This window comes from Sycon ciliatum, chromosome 6 (assembly GCF_964019385.1).
Source record: "Sycon ciliatum chromosome 6, ocSycCili1.1, whole genome shotgun sequence".
NCBI lineage: Eukaryota > Metazoa > Porifera > Calcarea > Leucosolenida > Sycettidae > Sycon > Sycon ciliatum.
The window spans coordinates 1,264,245-1,286,554 of record NC_088648.1 but is presented as its reverse complement, the minus strand read 5'-3'; the positions used below and the strand labels follow the sequence as shown (position 1 = coordinate 1,286,554).

Below are 22,310 nucleotides of genomic sequence, written 5' to 3'. Positions count from 1 at the left end.
GATCTATGAACCTTCGGAAATAGTTTGCAAAGCCAAGAAACTTCCTCACATCAGTTAGTGACGACGGAGTTGGCCATGTTTCCACAGCACTTGTCTTCTTGGGATCAGGGGAAATTGATGTGCCGTTGATTTTATGCCCCAAAAAGATAACTTCTCTCACGCCGAATTCGCATTTAGACTGTTTGCAATACAGCTCGATATTTCTAAGTGTTTCTAGAACTGTTTGAAGATGATGCAGATGATCTTCCCAGGTCTTGCTGAAAACTAGAATGTCATCCAAGAATACTACAACGAATTTTCGGAGATGCGGTTGCAGAATAGGGTTCATGAGTGACTGAAAGGTGGCCGGGGCATTAGTCAGCCCGAATCCCATGACTCTAAATTGGAAGTGGCCGAACGGCGTATTAATGGACGTCTTAGAAACATCCAAGTCTTGAATTCTGATTTGATTGTACCCGACCGCAAGTCCAACTTTGAGAAATATGTACTGCCCTGGATCGTGTCGAATAAGTGTTGTTGTTGTTGTTGTTGTTGTTGTTGTTGTTGTTGTTGTTGTTGTTGTTGTTGTTGTGTTTATTTTAATTCGCAAACCAAACGGGCAGATCTGCCCAATGAAAAGGTGGCGAATGCAGATAGAAAGCAGTAATAAATGAAATTGGGGACTGATGTAATTGGGATAGAGGTGGAGAAAAACTAAGCCAGCTGATCATCAAACAGGACGTTTGGTACTCTAGGTACTAAGGGTGTGCGGGATCATGCTTGCGCGGAACTGGCGGAGCGTGGAGATGGCACGTATATCGCTGGGTAAGGTGTTCCACAGCTGGGCGCCCCGGAACGCGAGGCAACCCTTGCCGAACCTGTTGGAAACTGGCGGTTGGCGCAGACCCATGGTGGAGTGCAACCTGGTTGGGCCAGCTGACGAAGGAACTAGGAGGGCTTGCAGTTCAGAACTTGCGTGCTCATTCCGAGACCTCCAGACCAGAACGATGAACTTCTGCCTGAATATCTCGTATACTCTGTAGGTGTCCAATTGCCGCAGGATGGTACGCGCGGAGGTGTGATGCCAGAGTCCGAAATCCGCCCTTGCCGCCCGATTCTGCATGACTTGTAGCTGAACCAATTGGTTGGCAGTAAGAAGCGGGGAAAACGCATTGGATCCGTACATCAGGTCAGACATGATGATCGTTTGAAAGTAGAGAACTCGGCTCTGATGAGTCAAGCAGCGACGCAACCTCCATAGTGCTCCGATCCTCTGGGCCAATCGAGCGGTGCAGCGATCAACATGGGGCGTCCATGACAGATCCGATTCAAGGAGCACTCCAAGATACCTGGCCGCAGTAACGACAGGAATCGGCGTTTCATGACAGTTTTCATTGATCGTATTCTGGGGCTGCTGAGGCTGCCGGTTGGGGTATACAGGGATCACGTGGCTCTTGGCTGCATTCAAAATGAGACCACGGGTCTGCAACCAGTCAGCAAGTGCAGAAACCAAGGCCGATAGCGTAGCAGATACCGTGTCCAGGGATGTGCTGCTGCTGATCAGCGCGATGTCGTCGGCAAATTAAACTGATGAAGACTGGTTAGCTATGGTTGGAACTTCGCGGGTGTAGATACTGAAAAGGATCGGTCCTAGAACAGAACCTTGTGGCACGCCACAGGATGGTGCAGAAATGGCACTCTGATCCCGTCCAATACAGATACGCTGAGTACGGCCCGACAGATAGGCGGAAAACCACTTTAGGGCTGTCCCTGTTATGCCGATATCGAATAGGTCCTGGAGTAGCCGTTCATGACGAACCTTGTCGAATGCCTTTGACATATTTAGAAGGCATATGCCAGTACACAAACGCTTGTCCCGTGCAATAAGAATACGATTTAGCATAAGTACCAGGGCATCCTCCGTTGAGTGGCCTGCGCGGAATGTCATCAACATTGGGAAGACAAGCTTTGTTTTTGATCGTAATTCTATTCAATTCTCGCCAATCGCACACCATTCTCAGAGTACCATCCGACTTCTTCACAAAAAAACACAGGTGCACCGTATGGCGACTTACTTGGCTCAATGAATCCCTTCTCAAGTAATTCTGACAGCTGTGACTGGAGCTCGTCCATCTCTGGTTTCGGCAAGCGGTAGGCGGGTCGAGACGGTGGTCTGGCTCCATCTTCTATCTGGATTTCATGGTCGATTGGTCTCTTCGGTGGAAGCTCATTCGGCAGCTCGTCTGGAAATAAATCCTGGTACCTCTTGAGCAGGTTCTGGATGTCCTGTTGCTCTGATTCCTGGAGTTGTGGCCCGGAACGATTCTCCTCGTTTGCAGCAGTGACCCATGCAAGAAACCCCTCGGCTCCACTCCTCAGGGCATGACGAGCTTGTCGGCCACTGATAAACATGCTTTCCACAGATGGCCGGTCGGCTGTCGGCGGGTTAGCTGAAGGCAATTTGGCAACAAAGGGCTCACCGTCCAACTGAACTTCGTTCGTACGGAAGTTGATGCTGGGGTTGTTCCTTGTAAGCCACGGCTTGCCAAGAATGGCGTCGTAGCGAGTCAGGGGATACACAGTAAAGTGGTGTTCCTCACTGATGCCCCCGACTGTCACCTTTAGCGTGCGTGTGGAAATCTGCGGGACCTCGCTGGTCGAGCCGTCCGCCAATGTTACGCTCAGTATTTCTGAGCTTGCATCCGTGTCAAGATGATGCTTTGAACAAAACCGTCTGCAATGAAGTCATGCGTCGAACCGGAATCTATCAGCATCACTGCACGCCGATCTTTCCCTGTATGCGCAGTAGGTCGTGTTCAGGTTCATTGCCGACGCTGACGTTGCTGACATGACACCATTCTGCAACGGGACAATTTCCTACAGCTATGGGTGTCTCCGACTCCGTAGGTTCCTGGAGAGCAACGTCTTCAACCTCCAGAGCTCCGAACCGGTTAGCGACTGGTACCGGCGTGGGTGCTTGGGTCGTCGCCAGTAAGCGCACCCCCTTTCTTACTGGCGACCAGCGTGTGGGTAGCGCTGTCCACCCTCATTACAGTCTTTAGCGAGGTGGCCTGGCTTCCTGCAAGCAAAGCAGAGTCCCATTGCTCGCAGTTGGACACGCTCTTGGTCCGTCTGCTTGCGGAGGCCCTGACCACGAAGCTGGGCACGGAACGCGACTCTCTACTGGCTGGTGGCCCCGACGCCGGTGGCCCTGACGACTGCTCCACGGTGTTTGCTGCCATGACAGCTTGCTCCAGGGTACGTGGATGCTCATGCATGACCTGTCGCTGGATGTGCGGCATAAGACCCCTGACGAACAGCAGCGCTCTGGTGTGGTGGTCGATTTCCGGCACTTGCAGGCTGAGGCGAGTGAAAGCAGCAATGTATGCGTCCGGCGACCCGTGCTGCGCTGCGGAAATTAGTCCCATACGCGATGTTTCCTCGTTGTGCCGTGGTCCGTACACATCGCCAAGTGCCGCTTTCAGAGCAGGCCAGTCAGAAAACACTTGGTTAGCTTCCAATGCCGCTATCAACAAAGACGAGCGTTTCCAGTCAAAAATCCTGCCGCGTAGTCGACCCTCTGTGCCGCATTTGGGAGTCCCAACGACCGTAGGGCCATGTCCATTGCAAACGTCCATTCTTTGAATGTAGCGGAATCTCCTCCAAACACACGCGGCTCTTTCGTAAGGCTTTCGTTGGCTCCCACGGTTCCGAGTTCGGATGTATCGTTCGGTTTCCTTGGCTAACGCGCTGAGCGGTCTTGATATCTTTTATCAGCCGAACGACGAGTACGAGGAGCGTAAAGCAGAGCGACCAGAACACCTGCCAGACAGAGTAGTAACCATCCTCTGCTACCAGTGTAACAGGTTTAATCAAACTTAAAAAGTAAGAGACCTGGTTGAGCGTGCCTCGACCAGTTATATGCAAAATGTGATAGTATACATGTGGCAATGGCGCCAATGAAGGTGCTAATAGACAAGCGTTAGACGCATGAGGTGCGAGGGAGTGTAAAGTTATAGAGAACAGGGGAAAACTGTTACTGTGGGAGTTGCTGTTTCTTGGCCGTAGATTGCTGCGATGTTGGTGTTAGTGGCTGGAGCGGTAATAAAGCTTCGGCAGATTAAGCTGCTGTCTATCAGCATTCCGAAAGTGGATGGTTTCGGTCCAAGGACTTGCTGCTACGGGGATAGGCTGCAGGGTTGGTGGTGCCGGCCACTGCTGCTTCGGTGGTAGTAGAGGCGATTGGCACTACGGCTCCCATGGTGGTGGAAGTGTTTGGTGCAGCTGCTGCGGTGCGCCTACTCCGGTGCTGAGGTGCTGCTGGTGCTGCTGCTTCTGTGGTGGTGGCGGCGTTGGTGGTGGTCCTGGGTATTGCTGCTGATGCCATGGTGGTTGTGTTGGGTGATGCTGCTGCGGTACAGCGGTGGTGGTGTTGCTGCGTGCTGCTTCTGCGGTGGTGGTGTTGCTGCGTGCTGCTTCTGCGGTGGCGGCCATCCAGTATCCTGCTGCGGCTGAGGTGGTGCCAATCCATGGTCCTGCTGCTGCGGTTGTGGTGGCAGACCTGGGTGCTGGTCCTGCCCTGGTGGTGTCGGGGCTGGGAGCAACTTCTGTCATGGGAGTCTTGGAACCTGCGGCTGCGGTAGTTGTGGTGGCGGGTACTGATGTTGTGGAGGCTGTGGTGCAGCTATGCCGGTGGCGGTGATGATTCCGTGGTGTTAGCGAGTATTTAGCATCTGCTCCAAAAGCACCTCTCATCCGTGCTTGCTCTGTAGCGTTGACAGTGTATGCTACTGATAATATTCCTGCTGTAACGGATGCGGTAACTGCAAGTGGAAATAGCTGTTCTGTGTTCGATGCGCTCTCAGTACCTAATGAACGATCGTGAGCTTGCTTGCTTATCGCTTTACGCCCATGGTTCTGTAGCTGTGCTGGAACTGCTCTATTTACCATTAGCCATGTCTCCCCCCTCCTCCACCACCCTACACAGTGGGTCCATTGTTATTAGGCGTCTGCCTGTTTCGGTTTCTCCACTATAAATAACAGAATTCTACTAGCCTATTCATCAGAATCTTATTTGTTACATACAGAGAATGGTGAACCCTCACATTTCCCCGTTGGTGTTCTTGGATTCACTTCAAGTGAACTAAATGGAGACGTTATATGATTATCCAGTGTCTTCGGCTTCAAGGTCATGATGATCTCCGGCCGCATTAGCCGCTTCAATACTGCTATCGCTAGGATGACGCCGTACACCGTGTTTCCAGAGTGACCTCTTGGAAAGGTATTTTTTTGAACAGCCGAGCTTAGGACATTCAAAACATTTTCTCTCTTTGTGCGTTTCCTCATGTACCTTCAATTGTCGGGCACGACGGAACGCTCTACCACAGCCGTGATGCTTGCATTTAAAAGTGCGTTCACCTGTGTGCTGTCGTAAGTGCATAATAAGATTAATTTTTTCTTCGAATGTCTTGGTTCCACACCCCAGCCATTGGCCTTCAGGCTTGGCTTGCTGCTCCCTGCTGTGCAGGTGTTCATTAACGGTGTGAGCTGCAAGCTCTTTCACACTTGCGAAGCCCTTATAGCAAACAGTTCCTTTACCATTGCTCACACACCCCTGACAAACATGGTTCGTTACAGCTGCTTGTGGTACTACACGATCATGGTTTTCACCATCGTCGGCATGTCCCTTCATCGTGGCGGCAGCAGAGGCATTCGTCGGGTCAGAGTCGGTAGGATCAGCTATTTCTCTTTAAGCGAAAAGAAAGCAGGTAGTGCTGCTCCCAACGATGGGTGCACGAGAGAGGTGTCTTGCAGAATACAGCTCATGGTTGGGTTGTGGTCGATAGCAATCAGCACCAATAGACTGGTAGGGACTGGGTTAAGCGATAGGGATAATGGACGTGTTGATGGTTTTCTCAGAGCAATCACTGAGACACAGGGCAACGTCAACACCGTCAAGTGGTTTTACAAAAATGTCGAAAGCTTAAGTACAATTCAGTAGAAATGGACAACTGCTACTCCTCAAAGAAAAGTATCACAATACCAGCTAACTGAGAAGTCATATATTATATAATATTGCAACAAAGGTAAATAACTGGTACTAGTATGAATGTAGTGTCGAAACTGGAGGTGATTATAGTGCACGACTGAAACTGCAGTAAGTTGGTTAGAGATGGCCACCATGACGAACAGGTCGGGACCGTTTTAAAGAGTGGTGTAGAACTGTGTGAGAAATATAGTGCCTAAGGGGGCATCTCCACACCCTTTAGAACAATCTGTAACATTCACACAAAAAGTATAGAGGAAGCTGTGATGCGACCTCCCTTCTCACGTGTAATCAACGTCACTAGATAAGCGATGCATCCAAAAGTGGCACTGTGAACATAGAAAGATTGCAATGTAGAGAAGAGGAGGACCACAGCGCAACCTTAGACATAGACGATCAGTAGATACATCCACATATCCTTGGAGTGGAAGCTCAATGATATACCCTCATTTACATCGGTGGTAGTATAGCACAATATCCTCAAGCTCAAAAAGCATTAAATTCGTACAATGGCATGGAAACTAGCGCTGTCAATATCATAACAAGAAGGGCGAGCTGAAGTCAAATTAGACCAATGTCACTTCAGCTCATCCTCCTTGTCGTGAAATCAAATTTATGCCACCGTACTTTTAACAAATTTATCCCCCCCCCCCTTCCGTTGCTGTCCTTCCATATGTTACTCCCCACCTTTAAGAATAATGTAAGCACTTCTAATTGCAGTTCGAAAAATGTTGACCGCATTAGTACCACGGCCATCAGTATAATTATCACAATGCACGGTTCTCCACACCGCAGGATTGTCACTGACCATTTAGATAGGTAGCAACGGTGGTAAGGCCGCGTTTACATCACACCGCTGGGGGTGAAAACGCAAAAACATTCTTTCGGATGGATGGTTCATTCACACGGTATGCGGAGGAAAACGTAAAAGTTGTACACCCAAACCGGAAGGAAACCAAAACGCTGGCCAAAGTGGAAGAATTTGGAAACGGAAATGTCCTGCTGGAAATATTTCTTTAGTTTTTGCCCGTACACGCGAATCCGATGTATCTGACAATCAAAACAAATATTTTAACAATGCTTATCATGTGAGGAGTGCTGTGTTGTGATTTTATTTCAACTATACGTTGAGTGTGACTGGTGCTTCCACGATAACACTTGGCACATGACGTGCTATGGTGGATCCTTGGCTCCTGCGTAGATGTGCGAATACGATACAAACGGAGACCGCCCCGGCCCGGATCAGCTTTGGTCATGTACACGTACGAAAACTAGCAAAGAAATGCGAGACTGAAAACGGAAAACTGGCCGTGCGTTGTCGTGTAAACGCAGCCTAAAGGCCGATTCATACTTCATTTCGCATACGTGGTGTTGTGAATGTGGATCAAGAGTGCAGTATGGAGAGGTAGACGGTTTGTTAGAAGAAAATTTGTGATTATTCTTTTAATTTCCCCAACAACAGTCCAGGTCAAGTTCCAGGAAATATTGACAAAGTCGTCCCTACAAAGTAAGCCCGCAAAACGTGCCACGCATCCTAATGACGCAACAGCCGAATTAACCCCCTAGAAATCCAGTTACTGTCAATTTGTGGAACTGGGATGAGTCGGAACTCTAGTCCCACCGACAATTTGCTTCCCACAAAACATATGAAGACGTTGTCTGTACGAACACAGCTCTTCAGGATCATGACAAACAAACGTAAGACATAACATGATTATGACTACAAGAGGGACACAGCAAACATGTAGGCTACCAAATTCCGTTAGGTGACCATGGTTACAGGAGACTCAGCGGACGCCATAAATATAATGACAACGAATTCCGCATTGACGTGTTACGCTAGTGAAAGTATCTAGCCTGTTTAAAAACAGAAACAAATCTTTAAAAACTAGATCTGAGACACACTTTAAGAAAAGACAGGAATAGGACGAGCAAGACAGTCATACAATGTATGTGTAAATTTTGATCTTTTCATCCGAATGCCTATCGGTGAGGCAAACTGAAGGTCGTTTATTAGTATGGGCTAGCGAACAGTAGCAACTAACCAGCTATTTAAAATTTCACTTATCAACTTAAGTCTCATTACGCGGATTTATTGTGAGTGCGAGCTGTGTGTATTCAGTGGAGGGCAGAGCATTGATCAGGTTGTGAACGGTGGGACTAAGCTGCAGCCAATCAGCCTTCAGGGAGTCGACGATCACGCACAGAAGAGTGAGCTGTTTTGTTTTGGAATACTTCTCAGTGGTGAAGCCAGATACAAAGTTTACATCGCTTTGTATCATATTTCTGCTTCTCAGTCTAATGATGTTGGTCGCCGGGGTAAGGCCGTTTGTTAAGCGCGGATTGCTGGGATTTTGGTGTCCGTGAAAGCGGCTGCTGCTGCTGCTGTGGTGATGACGGTGCTGGCATATGCTGCTCTAGTGGTTGCGCGAATGCATCATCTGCTTCTGAAGCTTGTCCCTTGGCCTTGATAGGTGTTCCTACTGGTGAGGTCTCTGCTGTAACAGCTGTTGAAAGTGCCAGAGACTCGTTCTCAGTCTTCGATGTACTCTCACTACCTCATGATGGAGAGTTAGAACACACCTCAGGCTCTCACTGATCAGATATGGAGAATGGTGAACCCTCACTTTCTCTCGTTGGGGATCCTGGATTCACTGAGAACTGGTTGGAGAAGGTGTATTATCCATATCCTCGTCACTTCCTTCAGATTCATCGTCATGATGATCATCTGCCACATTGGCCACTGCAGCATTGTTATGGCTAGCATGACGACGTTGTAGGTGTCTCCTCACTGCACTCGCGTGCTTATATTGTTTGGAACAACCAGGCTTAGGACATTTGAGATATGTGTCTGTGTGCGTTACTTTGTGGTCTCTGAGAGACGTGCGATGAGCAAATGCCATTTCGCAGCCTTTAATATCGCATTTCAAAGGGCGCTCACCGGTGTGCTGTCGGATGTGTATAACAAGTGACTCTTTGTTCTTGTATTCCTTGTGATCACACTTCTGCCATTGGCATTTATAGCTAGTTTCCTGCTGCATGCTGTGACGTTTTCTCGCCGTCAGGTGTTCTTTCGTGATGTGAACGGCAAGGTCTTCAACAGTAGTGCAGCGCTCATCACAAACACTACCATCATCGTTGTCCACACGCCACTCACACACGTGATATCCGTGCATCGCGGCAGAAGCAGTAGCTTTGGTCGATCGAGAGCCGGTAGATTCCGCCATTTATCCGTCTATGGATTCACCGATAGCAGTACTGCTTGCAACATACGATGACCCACGGCGATGTTCTTGCTGAGTACAGATTCTGGTTTGGTTAGATTGTGGTCGACAACAAACAGCACCAATAGGCTGGCTGGCAGGGATTGTTTAACGCGATAGAAAGAATGGACGTGTTGATTGTTGATTGTGTCCTCTCAGCAGGCACTGAGAAATACTAGAAGTTGTGCTAAAGTCGAAAAATAACATAGAAGTCAGGGTAACTGTACAACTAAATCTCCTCACAGATATTTACAACACTGAAAGCTGACGTTAAAGTATTCTTATACTATTGGAATAAATGTAGATGAGTGGTAAGAGTAAAACTGGATAACTGTTCTGGTGATGAATGTACTGCTCTACCAGGGCAGACACAACGTGGCGAGACATTTCCACCAGGCTGAAAAGTTCGCAAGAGTTTTGGGTAGTGGCGTAGAATTTTTGGGGAGATTAAGGGTCTAAAGAATAGAAAATAGTTGTCCTCGTACCGTGTGGTCGTTCGATCCTGACAATTTAGAGAACCACAAGGGTTCACACCAATCCGTGCTAGTATAGCACAAGAAACTAAACACGTCGGGCGTAGGTGTGAAAACCAACATAGATATTAAAACAAATGTCCAAAAAAGCGAAACATGTGAGTTCCAGATTGCTAGACCGCAATGCTAAATTTACTCCGCAAACCGAAAACAGTTCCCATATCGCACAATCATGCTTGTGTTAATGCTGAGCTGAAGGCACATTCGACCAACGTCATTTCAGCTCATCCTTCTTTTTGCGCTAACAATTTTCCTGCCTTTGTAACTTATCACCCACAACTTCCCCCCCCCCCCCCCATACACACACACACACACATCCTTGTCTTTCGCATTTCACAAGCAATCGTTGAGGACATGCAAGTTATTCCGAGTGAAGTTTGCAATGTTGGTTAGAGTGATACCAAGACAATAATCAATAATCACATAACCGAAATAGCTAGACCCACATCTTTGCACTGTTGTCCACGGCGCAGGCTTATCCCCTAACCTTTTGGGAGGCTACAAAGCAGGGAATTGCCAACATGCCACTGTAATTGTTCTGCGCTTCCATGAACCACACAGTCTTACTTAGCATTTCTGAGTTTGCCAGGTGTTTACTGCGCTTGAAACTAGTGCTATATTAAGTTTGTATAACTAGTGGTGGTTCTTGAATAGTATCTCATTAGTATATCATTTCCCCATCCAACTCAATTATTGAGATGTGAATGACCCACAAAAACAGTAAATTCCTCAAGCAGAGAGTGATTCATTTCTCAGTGGAATGGTGCGGCTGAGGCGGCGGTCAAGGCCATGAAGCAATTGCTTATGAAAATCGGCAAAGGAGACGTCTATAACATCAGTGCCTTCAGGGAAGGATTCCTGGAATGGCGTAGCACGCCGAGTGCAGTAGGACAAGCCTGGCCCAGCTGCTGTTTGGAAGGCCAACGAGGGCGGAAGTTCCCTCTCTCCCTGCAAATCTGCAGCAGTACGCTGCCCACAGCCGCAGCGCTCCCCAACAGGTCTCATCCCGGCTAGGCAAACCTCTGCCCCCTCTGCACGTAGGCATTGATCCAGTGCAGGTCTTCAAAACGCTTGTATAATGGAAGGAACGGTAACAAGATGCACTTGAAGAGGACGGAGCTACATGGTGCAGACGGTAACTGGGTCCAGCTTCTGGTGGGACAGATGGTTCCTCCTGCCGCGTGCATAGATTGACTGGGCATGCCTTTCTGCTTTTACCTTGTTGCGTGTGTGCTACCCAGCTATTTCGAATATCAATTTCAGGATTTGTTTGTGTTAGTGCTCCAAAGTCGCACACAAGCCGAGGGGGAATGAGGTGATATTATAGCATCTTTCTCTGCTTGAATTTTGGTAATTAGGCTGCTACTGTTTACACCTGCTTCCATGCACTGTTGCACGCTGCACTGCTGGACCTCACGCGCCTTGCGCAAAACGTTAGCACATTCACATGTCACCTTTCACGCCGCCTTTGCAGCCATTGCGTTTCACTGATCTTTTCATTCTCATCCTTCGTAGAGTTGGTCTTTGGCTGAAAGCTATACTTGCAAGTATAAATCGGAGGTATGGAAGCTCAAGAAGTTCAGTCTCAAACGCTGCCGTGCGAAAACACGGACTGGTAAAGAAAAATATATCTAAAAAACAAGAGAGCTCTTGTAGCAGTTGAGCACTCTTGCGTGGGGTAGTGCCTTTGCTGTTTGCGTTATGCAGAGCTCACTGACTTGTCAGTTTGAGCACTCTGGCAAGGTACGTTCGGGCCTGATTGGAAATTTTTATTTCCATTGCTATTAGGTTCGGCCTCATTTCCTCTGTGCTGCGCGGACGAGTCCACAAAGGACGAAACAGTTCTGTCCGCAGATTGAGTATTTCGCTCCTGCTCTTGTAGCAGTTGAGCACTCTTGCGTGGGGTAGTGCCTTTGCTGTTTGCGTTATGCAGAGCTCACTGACTTGTCAGTTTGAGCACTCTGGCAAGGTACGTTCGGGCCTGATTGGAAATTTTTATTTCCATTGCTATTAGGTTCGGCCTCATTTCCTCTGTGCTGCGCGGACGAGTCCACAAAGGACGAAACAGTTCTGTCCGCAGATTGAGTATTTCGCTCCTGCTCTTGTAGCAGTTGAGCACTCTTGCGTGGGGTAGTGCCTTTGCTGTTTGCGTTATGCAGAGCTCACTGACTTGTCAGTTTGAGCACTCTGGCAAGGTACTTTCGGGCCTGATTGGAAATTTTTATTTCCATTGCTATTATGTTCGGCCTCATTTCCTCTGTGCTGCGCGGACGAGTCCACAAAGGACGAAACAGTTCTGTCCGCAGATTGAGTATTTCGCTCCTGCTCTTGTAGCAGTTGAGCACTCTTGCGTGGGGTAGTGCCTTTGCTGTTTGCGTTATGCAGAGCTCACTGACTTGTCAGTTTGAGCACTCTGGCAAGGTACTTTCGGGCCTGATTGGAAATTTTTATTTCCATTGCTATTATGTTCGGCCTCATTTCCTCTGTGCTGCGCGGACGACTCCACAAAGGACGAAACAGTTCTGTCCGCAGATTGAGTATTTCGCTCCTGCTCTTGTAGCAGTTGAGCACTCTTGCGTGGGGTAGTGCCTTTGCTATTTGCGTTATGCAGAGCTCACTGACTTGTCAGTTTGAGCACTCTGGCAAGGTACGTTCGGGCCTGATTGGAAATATTTATTTCCATTGCTATCAGGTTCGGCCTCATTTCCTCTGTGCTGCGCTGACGAGTCCACAAAGAACGAAACAGTTCTGTCCGCAGATTGAGTAACAAACAAGAGATATAGAAAAGAAAAAGCACATATGGAAACGAGTTGAGATTAACTCTCCACCACTGTAACTAGATACTATATACAAGAGTTAGGTGGCCTTACCTCAAGACTAGATTTACTCGACCAACCAAGAACGTATGCCCTTTCAAACAATCATGCTTATGTCAATGCCCATGCTTGCTACTTCATACTAAAAAACTTCACAGTAAAACAAACAACAATGTTAAAATCGGGACTAGGTGGGCGAGCTGAAGTCACTTTGGACCAGACTAACTTTAGCCCATCTTCCTTGTCGCGATATAAATATTTTGCCTTATAATAATAATAATACCACAGCATACGTAAATTATGTGGGTACAATTATACGTTCCGCTTCTGTCCCAACTCCTATGATCAAATTCCATTATCAAGATAATTATTAATACGGTGCACTGATGACCTGTGACGCCAGATTTCTCCATGTATACTTGTCCAGAGCGATGGCCCTCACATTCTCCAGCTGATTGCTGCGCTTCAAGTCGATGTGCCTTCTCTGTAAGTCGCTTGTGATGCGCGTCGCAATGGATGTCCTTGGACGTCCACGCCCAGCCTTGGCATCTCCTGCAAAATAGCCCGTCAGCGCGATCCATGGATCGCGTCCCTGTCCATGCGGAGAATATGGCCGGTTAGCTTCCATCTTCTCCTGTCCACGATGTCAGATAGTGGTTCCGTGTTGCACCTCTCATACAGCTCAGTATTCTATATCCTGGCTGGGTAAACTATGCCAATGAGCCGTCGGAGCTGCTTCCGGTGGAATGCGTTAAGTGATTCTGCCTGTTAGTCGCTTGGGCACTTTCAATTTTCAAAAGTCCTGTGTACATTTGAGTCCAACATTTCTAGCGCTATTCTAGCTGATAGAGTGGGTCTCTAGGAGTGTTTTCGCACTAGGGTGCCATCTCGGAGCTGGGGCATAAGGGAGCGGTGAGTGGAATACTGCGTGTCCAATTTCCTGTACAATTTAGATCATGTAACCATGGTAACGGCGCTGACTCATTCAAAGACTGGCAGAATTTACGTCGTATTGTCGACTTTCCGAGTTGCCTATGTGACTGTAAAGTACACCAGGCACGCAGATACATTGAATGTTTGATGATAGGATGATGTGGACTGTATAGACCTCTTCAGGTTCCTGAAATATCATACTATTTTTGGTTCAAAGCTAGCTACACACTAGAGCACAATCAGGTATGTACAGTAGAAAGTTACTCCTGTGATTAGTTTATACTATTGCAGAGTTCCATTACTAGATTCAAAGTTCCATAATGTGTGCCAGGATTTTATAGTTTGGTAGTATGAGTCCGTGATGATGCCCGAGCACTCACTGTGGCATGACAAATAGGCAAATCACGAAGTACAATTGGAAACCGCCTTACTGCCATCAAATAATCATCTCGTTATAACACAATCAAGCCTGTCTACCTCAGATAAGCAAGTGTCTTAGTACACTTTTCTTGATATCATAAGTGTCCTCAGTCATGGCCATTTGGTGATTATAAAAAGTACACAGCAAATGTTTAAAACCGGCACCTAAGAAATCACGCGATGGCCCACGCCTGTTATTAAATATATACCAAAATGATAAGAATTCTCAAGGCAGAGACCAATGCGCAGCAACACGTACACCTACAGTGTTTGCATTTGAGCTGCAATTGCAGCAGTTGGCACTGAGTGTCAGTAACACTCTGTTAACAAGTTACGGCCGCGATATACATGTATATAGCAAGGAGCATTCATGCCTGGCGTCGCGGGTCACAAGAGAAAACCCGAGCATTAGAAATAATATTAATACACAATGAGAGGCTTTGGGATGCGTCTAGGCAATGCAGTGTAGCCATTCACTGTGGAGAGAGGAGCCAGTGACTGCTATACTAGGTTGTCTCAGCCAAACTTGTCTCGATCTCCATCAATTTCGTGTTGTTGATGCAATGACCGAACCGGCTGAGCAAGGAAACCAGCCTCTCACATCGTGTCAGGTGACGGACGGTGACAGCTAGAAAAATGTGCTTGGTTGGACACACACGACCGGCGGACGCACAAAATATGACATCCTGTGCTAGAGACTGGGCGCGACAGTGTGTTCTGAGATGTTGCCGGTTGTGCAATTCAGCCGGAAGTTCCTTCCCTGTGTACATTAGAAACACACAAGCCATAACAATGAGTTCATAAGACCTCCACAATATTGACTTTCTGATATCCAACATCATGCAAAACTACTTTTGTATTACATATTCACTTTTCTGCTACGTATTTCCGATTATTACACGTGCACAGACTACACACACTGTACATACGTCACTGCACAATCGGAGTGTGCTCGTTTTTCTCACATGTTTCTACGGTCCACTATGTGCACGTTATGTACACATCTTCTGACATGGACAGCACAATGTCTCGTGCAATCAGATGCTACCACTGCAGTTGGGAAAGGTCCCAGGGGGTGGGGGGGGGGGGGGCAGAGGAAGGGGAGGGCATACAAGTCAAACACTAAGATCCACAATGAGAAGATTATAGTGAGTGGCTAGGGTAGATGCTTACCAGTAATAAGAAGACATAGGAACTTGTAGAGGTCACCAGGAATTGGAGTTGCCTCAGCTTGGAGGCTCTCGGCAGTCGGCACGGCAGCGCCACGTGTTTCCAGTGGCTGGATGGTGTGGCGCAAATGGAGTGCTGTGTGACGCATCTCAAGCTCAGCAATGGCTTGCACACCAACACGACTATGGTCTGCCATATCCTCAATGTCAAATTCCTGACCGTCTTTATCCTCTGTAGGTCCTACAAGGCTCTTGGCACACACGGATAGAAGCAAGGCCTTGGGGACCGCAGAGGAAATCACAAATTCCCCGGCAGTTGGTCGGCTTGGACAGCTAAAGAACAAGATCTGTCCCTGGAAATAATCAACTAGCAGCTGTTTCAGAGCAAATAAACGCCACCTGGGTGGGTCGTGGACGCCAATGGAAGACAGGAGGGTGGCATACTTCCGGCGCATGCTGGCCATGCTCACACAAGCACCGACGTCTACCTTACTTTGAGATAGGACAAGTGTCTGCACGGACATGGTCAGCTGGGCAAATGCTGCACCGAAGCTGTCAGTATGACCCAGGGACGGTGCTGTAGTGGACACTGTGGGCTTCGTCAGGCCCTCGAGTGTCCTCTTGTGAGTTTAGTTGGCCAGGCACGAGCGGTGATACTTGATTTACCTGGCGATTGCATCTCCACCAGACACCTCCCTCAAGATCCACGAGTCACTGCGAATTGTTGCAGCATTGACGATGTTATTGCTCGCACTGAACGATATGCATTGGGTCAGTGGCTCCTTTTCCCACTTCTTCTTTTTGACAGGTGCTGGCAGAATAGGCACAAATTTAAATCTGTCTGGCTCCCACTGGAACGGGTCCGTTTTTTGGGGGGGCTCAACATCTCTTTGCTCAGGCTCGCTGTCATCACTGTCATCATCATCACCTTCACTGCCTTCGTCGCCACCAACAGCCTCGACGGGCCGGACAGACTCAGCAACGGCTGTCTTCTTCAAAGTCTTTTTGTTTGTGTACCACTTGTAGCAGGCTTTGTGGTATAGAACTTCGCCGCAAGTTTCTCTATCAAGATTTCCGATCGACATCCAAGTGTCATCTCTCTTCGTCTCAGCTGCATTCCATAGGGTAGTCCAGGTAGTCTCCGTCAAGCGCTTGAGAGGCTGATGAGCAGGAAAATTCGGGTTGTGACAAATGCATTTCACTCCTTCACCTGAAGCTTTCGCCAAGGAAACAGTTTCCAGCCCCAAATCGTCTGCCATGTCGAACAAGACAACTAACAACAGGAATCATAAACACTTGCACCTTGTTATCTGCCATCTACCTGTCTAGGTTGTCGGACAGATCGGCAAAGAAACTTAGAGAGGCCATGCGATCGGCATTGGATGAAAGCAAAAACACAATTGTCGAACCAGTCAAGTAAGTTTGAAATTTAGTCGTGGGCGGACGTCATCATCCTTTTCACTTGCGCAGAATTCGCATATGCGTGTTTTGAGCATGCGCTTAATGTGCACAGTGTTCGTCTTCGTATTCAAACAAGTCGCCGTAACTCCCTTCAGCTCCAACGCAGAAAAGGCACCCAAGCGCGAAATTGTTTGACCTGCCGATCTCCAACACGTCCAACCACCCACGAAATGTTGGACTCAAATCGACACAGGAAATCAGAAATTAGCACTTTTTGAGAAACCGGCCAACTGACTATGTGCCGCTGTGAGCCCCCATGCGCCCCAGTTATACAAAAGAACGGGCAGAACCAGGGCATTATACAGCATGTGGCATTCCCAGTTGTATCGAGTCGCCTTCGCCGCAATCCAGCGCTGTGTCCATACCACATCTGTTGTACTTCGGCCTTGTCTGAAGCCAGATTGAGTTAGACCGACATAATGAGCAACGTCCTGTGCGATTCGGCAGAGCACTACAAGGGAGAAAACTTTTCGGATGGTGTTCAGGAGGACAATGGGACGCAGGCTAGTCACGGGTCCTCTAGGGTTTTTTGGTTTTTGTAAAGGAATCAGTGTGCCAAGTCCGATGAACGATGACATGTCGGCACCCTCTGCTAAGCCTTTCCGTTTTTGAGTCGTTTCATCTCTGTTTCCACCTCTGCTTGAGACGCTCCCACACTTAGCCGGTGAGAGACTGGCTTCTGGATAGCAGCTGATTGATCTCTACAGAACAGATCCTTGAAGTGCTCCGTGACACGCTCTGCCTTTTGCTTATCTGAAGCCAAAATGTGGCCTTCAGCAGAGCTGACCATGATACTGGATGGCTGAGATCCACTTTTCATGGCCGAAGCAGCAAGGAACATCTGTGCTGAGTCAGGTGCTTGCTCCACCTTCTCTGCCAGTCTGTCGAGGCGTTCATTGGCATCGGCCCGCTGAATAGAACGGATCTTGTGCTGTATCTCGTTCCGCTGCCTCTTTAGCTCTGCCAAGGAGTGGTGACCCGACTCTGTAAGAAGCCGAACCTCCCGCTGCTGCCCCGATAGGCGTGCCACTTCCTGGTTGGGCAGAGTTAACTTCCCGGATGTGGATCTGTGCATATCGCCAACACTGCTCTCTGCCGCTTCAGGGTGCCATTTACTGCGCTGGACCATTTGTGACATGGAGCATTTTTATGAGTTTCTTCTGAGCAAGGGTTGGTATGGCTGTTGGAAACGCTTTCTTTGAGTTTTGCTTTGTAGTCTTGCCTCACCGTGGCGTCCGGTGAAAGCCTCCGTACAGCCAATGAAAGAACGGACCTCTTTGTTTTTGGGTTTGAGCGATAAGCTTTGAACAATCGTAGGAAATCCATGTCGGCGATGTCAATTTCATGGTCGCTTGATGTCAGTGTCCCTGCATACGAGCGGGCACGTTTGATAAGGGGCTTGCAGCGAGCCGGTTGTAGTGGAATGATGGCAAAGCTCCTGTGACCCAACCCAAGCGGCCACACAACCAAGACGTTTTATTTAGCTTACATTTGTCACTACAAGGAAAAAAGAGAACTGACAAAAGCAATGATCTCGGAACTACTAGTAGTACTTCACTTGACCTAAACCGGAACTAAATCGTACCCGCACGGTACGCAGCGCAGACTGCACGCACAGCAGAACATAACCATGATAACGCGACGCAGCTTGGAAAGCCAGCTAGCTAGCTATGTATGAAACAACGGACCGCAAGCATGACAGCGGGAAATGCAAAGGGCCAGTCGGCAACAGTACACAGTGACGATTTATGCTATTGGGTATCATTCATGGCTAGACCTAACACTGTATGCACGTGATATGTCGCCAAGCTATTGTTCTAACCAGAGGAGTAATTGTCACCTTCAGCAGCATGGATCTAAGAGTAAGAATAAGACTGTATTCATCATAACGGGACTGCGATAAAATCAATCATATTGTATACTCTGCTGATTACACCAGCATCTCTGTTTGTGACTGAGCCAGTCCACATTGTCCTGTAGCGCATGGAATAACGGAAAAGGGTGTTGGCAAGGACAATTTCCCACGAATTTGCCCACTGAAGTAGCGCCTGGCCGTTGTTATTCCGCACTCCTCTACTGTATAGACCAATGCAAGGCGTCTTGCTGGTGCCGACTTTGATGTTAAAATCGCCCAAACCAAACACCAGAGTTCGGCGGTTAGGAGTATTCCATGCTTTAGAGAGGCAGTCGTAGAAATCTTCTCTCAGCGATGGGTCCTTGTCTGCCGACGGGGCTGTGGGTCCATACGCCACAACGAATCTCACATCGACAGAGGTCTCTGAGGAGCTCTTTGCGGGCAGCGAGAAGTCAGCGTAGCCGACTCGGTTCGACAGCTTTCAATGTTTTCTCAGGAATTCGTTGAAATATTTCGACCCGGCGAAACCAATTCCCCCGTAGTGACCCGCGTCCTGTCCAAAGCCCACAAGCCTGTATCCGTCGTCGATAGACCTGTCAAACGTCTCAGCAATTTTTAGCTCCTGGAGGCAGCAGACATCCACTCTGTAGGACAATAGGTCTTTCGCTAGCTGCTGTTTCTTGACATTTGAAGTTAGGCCGCGTACATTCAGCGTTGCAATTCTCGCTTTAGCGAGGGTCGGTGAACTACGAGCCAGCATGCTACAGGATGGCATTTCTCACAAGGATAAGCGTTGACAGAGATAGGTAGAGTAGAAGGATGAAGAAGAGAGATAGGAGAGAATAAGAGAAAGAGAGAGAGAGAGAAAAAAAGAACGCTGAGCAGTCAGCCCAACACCACAACAATTTTGCCTAGATAATAGTAAGAATAATAATTAACCCCCTTTGGCTAGAAATCTGTAAAATATTAGGGACTCCTGAGTGCAGATCGATAATTAATGTTGACCACAGTGGTACCAGGTTCACCAGTAACGTTATCACATTACTACAAACAAACGAACAAAAGCAGGAACAGGATTGTGCCTACAAGACACAACATCAAACGTGAAGAATCCCTGCAGCAGGGGAGACTGAGTCGACGACAAATATGGCCAAAAGGCGTTTACCGGGGTCGTATGCTACTGATATGATCTAGCATGACAAACAGAAAAACTAATCTAAAAACTTATATTACTTCGAAGTAGGCATTGCGAGACACATGAGGAAAATATAATTAGAGTAGCAAAGGTGTACAAGTACAAGTAGGTTTTAAATTTGTTTGGTTTATTAGAATACCTTGACGACCCGATGTCCTGAAGAACTTATTCATTGTGGCCTAGCAAGCAGTAGCAACTAGCTAGCTACTCTATCTGTCTAAACACACTGATTTCGTGTGAGTGCTAATTGTACGTATCCAGGTGAGGGCAGAGCATTGATTGGTCTGTGAACGCGGCGGCGACTAGGCTGCTGTCTACCAGCATTCAGGATATGAATGATCACGCGTAGAAAATTATGGTGCTATGAATCCTTCTTAGTTTTGAAGCAAGATGAAAACCTTACACTCCTGTGTAAGCTATTTTTACTACTGAGTCAAAAAGTAATTGCATTGTGGGTGTAACAGGTTTAATCAAACTTGAAAAGTAAGAGGCCTGGTTGAGCGTGCCTCGACCAGTTATATGCAAAATGTGATAGTATACATGTGGCAATGGCGCCAATGAAGGTGCTAATAGACAGGCGTAAGACGCATGAGGTGCGAGGGAGTGTAAAGTTTTAGAGAACAGGGGAAAACTGTTTCATCATCCCCCTCCTATGGAGAGGAAGGACCTTATAACCCAAATGCTCAAGTGGATTAGAGTAAAATAAGCGCAAACACGTGCGAGACGAAAAAAGGCTTCGCACTGAAGTAACACAATAAGACGACTGAAACTCCATGCAAATAAAAGTGTAATAAGCTCAACAAATGTGTAAGGTGAAAACTAGAAGTTCAACTGCTAAACTCAGCGGGCAGAGGCCAAGGTTTTGTACTTCTGAAGTGGAACAATGTCATTACCAAATTCATCCAACATATAATGTTAAGGCTCCCAAGTGGCATCAGAGTAGCCTTGCCACTTGACTAGGTACTGAAGCTGATTCTGCCGGCGGCGGTGACTGAGAATTTTCTCCACCACATAGCGGGCATGACCATCAAGGTCCGTGATAGGCGGAGGCGGAGGCTGTCTCCTATTAGGAATAGCGTTCTTCTCGTAGGCACGGAGTGCCGACACATTAAATACCGGGTGACAGCGGCTGGTATGAGGCAACTTGAGCTTGTAGGCATTCGGGCCGACCACATGGGTTATAGGAAAGGGGCCAAACCACTTGGGGCGTAATTTATGGGATGGTCGGTCCCGAGCTTCAGGAGTCAGAAGGAAATTCCGGTAGACCATTACCAAATCTCCCACCTTCAGCTTTCCCTCAACCCTTGTCCGATCTGCATAGAAGGCCTGACGAGCTTGAGCTGCCACTAGCGCATCTTGTGAGATCTTGACCGCGTCTTATCTTGATTGCAACCAATCAGCTGAATCTCTGCATCTCTGAATAGGGTTGAGGAAGTCGGGTGGCGCTCTGGGATTTAGCCCGTAATTTAAGAAGAACGGTGTGTTTCCTGTAGATGATTGAGTAGCGCTGTTGATAGAAAACTCACAGAGAGGTAGGAGCATATCCCAGTTATCTTGCTTATGATTTACAAAAGCCCTCAGCACATCCTCTACTATTCTGTTTACTCGTTCAGTTAGGCCATCTGTCTGAGAGTGATTTGCAGTACTAAATGCTAGTTTCGTTCCTAAGCGATCAAACAATTCCTGAAAAAATGCTGCAGTAAATCTTGGATCATGATCACATACAATACTAGAACTCAAACCATGAAGTCGAAATACATGTTGAGTATACAGATCAGCACTTCCTTTAGCGTCAATAGTAGAGGAAGTAGGTGCTAAATGTACAAACTTTGTCAAGCGGTCTACAAATACATGTATAGCATCATGACCTGTACCGGTCCTAGGCAAACCCATGATAAAATCCATCGAGATATCCGCCCACGGCTGACTGGGCACTGGAAAATTCTGCAAGAGACCAGTTTTTAGCTGGCCGCCTTTAACTCGTTGGCAGACGTCACATGACTTGACAAACGCCTTTACATCCAGTCCCATTCTGGGCCAATAGAAATATCTAGCGAGTCTGAAATAGGTGCGATCTCGACCGGGATGCCCCGCAGTCACACAGTCATGGTAATCTTGAAGCAGGGCGAGTCGGAGTTCGCTACTCTTTGGAATGCATAACCGGTTCTGTGGTGAAGATCTGAGGTAAAGATAACCGGGTGTTTCATTTAGAAGGTAACGGTCGTGCCGATTGTCATGGCTTGAATTGTTCAGTCTCCTGATAATGGGAGCAAGATCCTTGTCGCACCTGACAATTAACTGCGCTAAGTCCGGATTAATCTCTAGGGTATGCTCTATGGCATTCAACTGAATGTTAGGAGGATAGGATTACCCGCCTATTTCAGAATCACTGAACAGATCTGGACGGCGTGAAAGCGGGTCGGCAATGTTTTTCTTTCCTGGTTTGTGAAAGACCGTAAAGTCATAGTCAGCTAAAAACTCTACCCATCTTGCCTCACGCTTGGTGAGAGTCGGTTTGGTTCGTAAATAGACAACACCCATATTATCAGTCATCAGGTCAAAGTGGCGGAATAGATAGATTCTCCAGCACTTTAATGCAAATACCACAGCCAACGTTTCCCTCTCGGCCGCAGTATAGTT

The 22,310-nt window shown here is 47.8% G+C and overlaps 1 protein-coding gene across 1 annotated transcript; it reads right to left on the bottom strand.

Moving 5' to 3' along the window:
* Nucleotides 1-4,227: 4,227 nt before the first annotated feature.
* On the bottom strand, nucleotides 4,228-4,734 carry LOC135819053 (atherin-like). Its single transcript, XM_065332202.1, has one exon. The coding sequence runs from the start codon at nucleotides 4,732-4,734 to the stop codon at nucleotides 4,228-4,230; it is 507 nt and encodes a 168-aa protein (XP_065188274.1).
* Nucleotides 4,735-22,310: the final 17,576 nt, after the last annotated feature.

Excerpts from the sequence above, each read along its gene's own strand:
- LOC135819053 (XM_065332202.1), bottom strand. The coding sequence starts at position 4,734 with ATGAGAGGTGCTTTTGGAGCAGATGCTAAATACTCGCTAACACCACGG.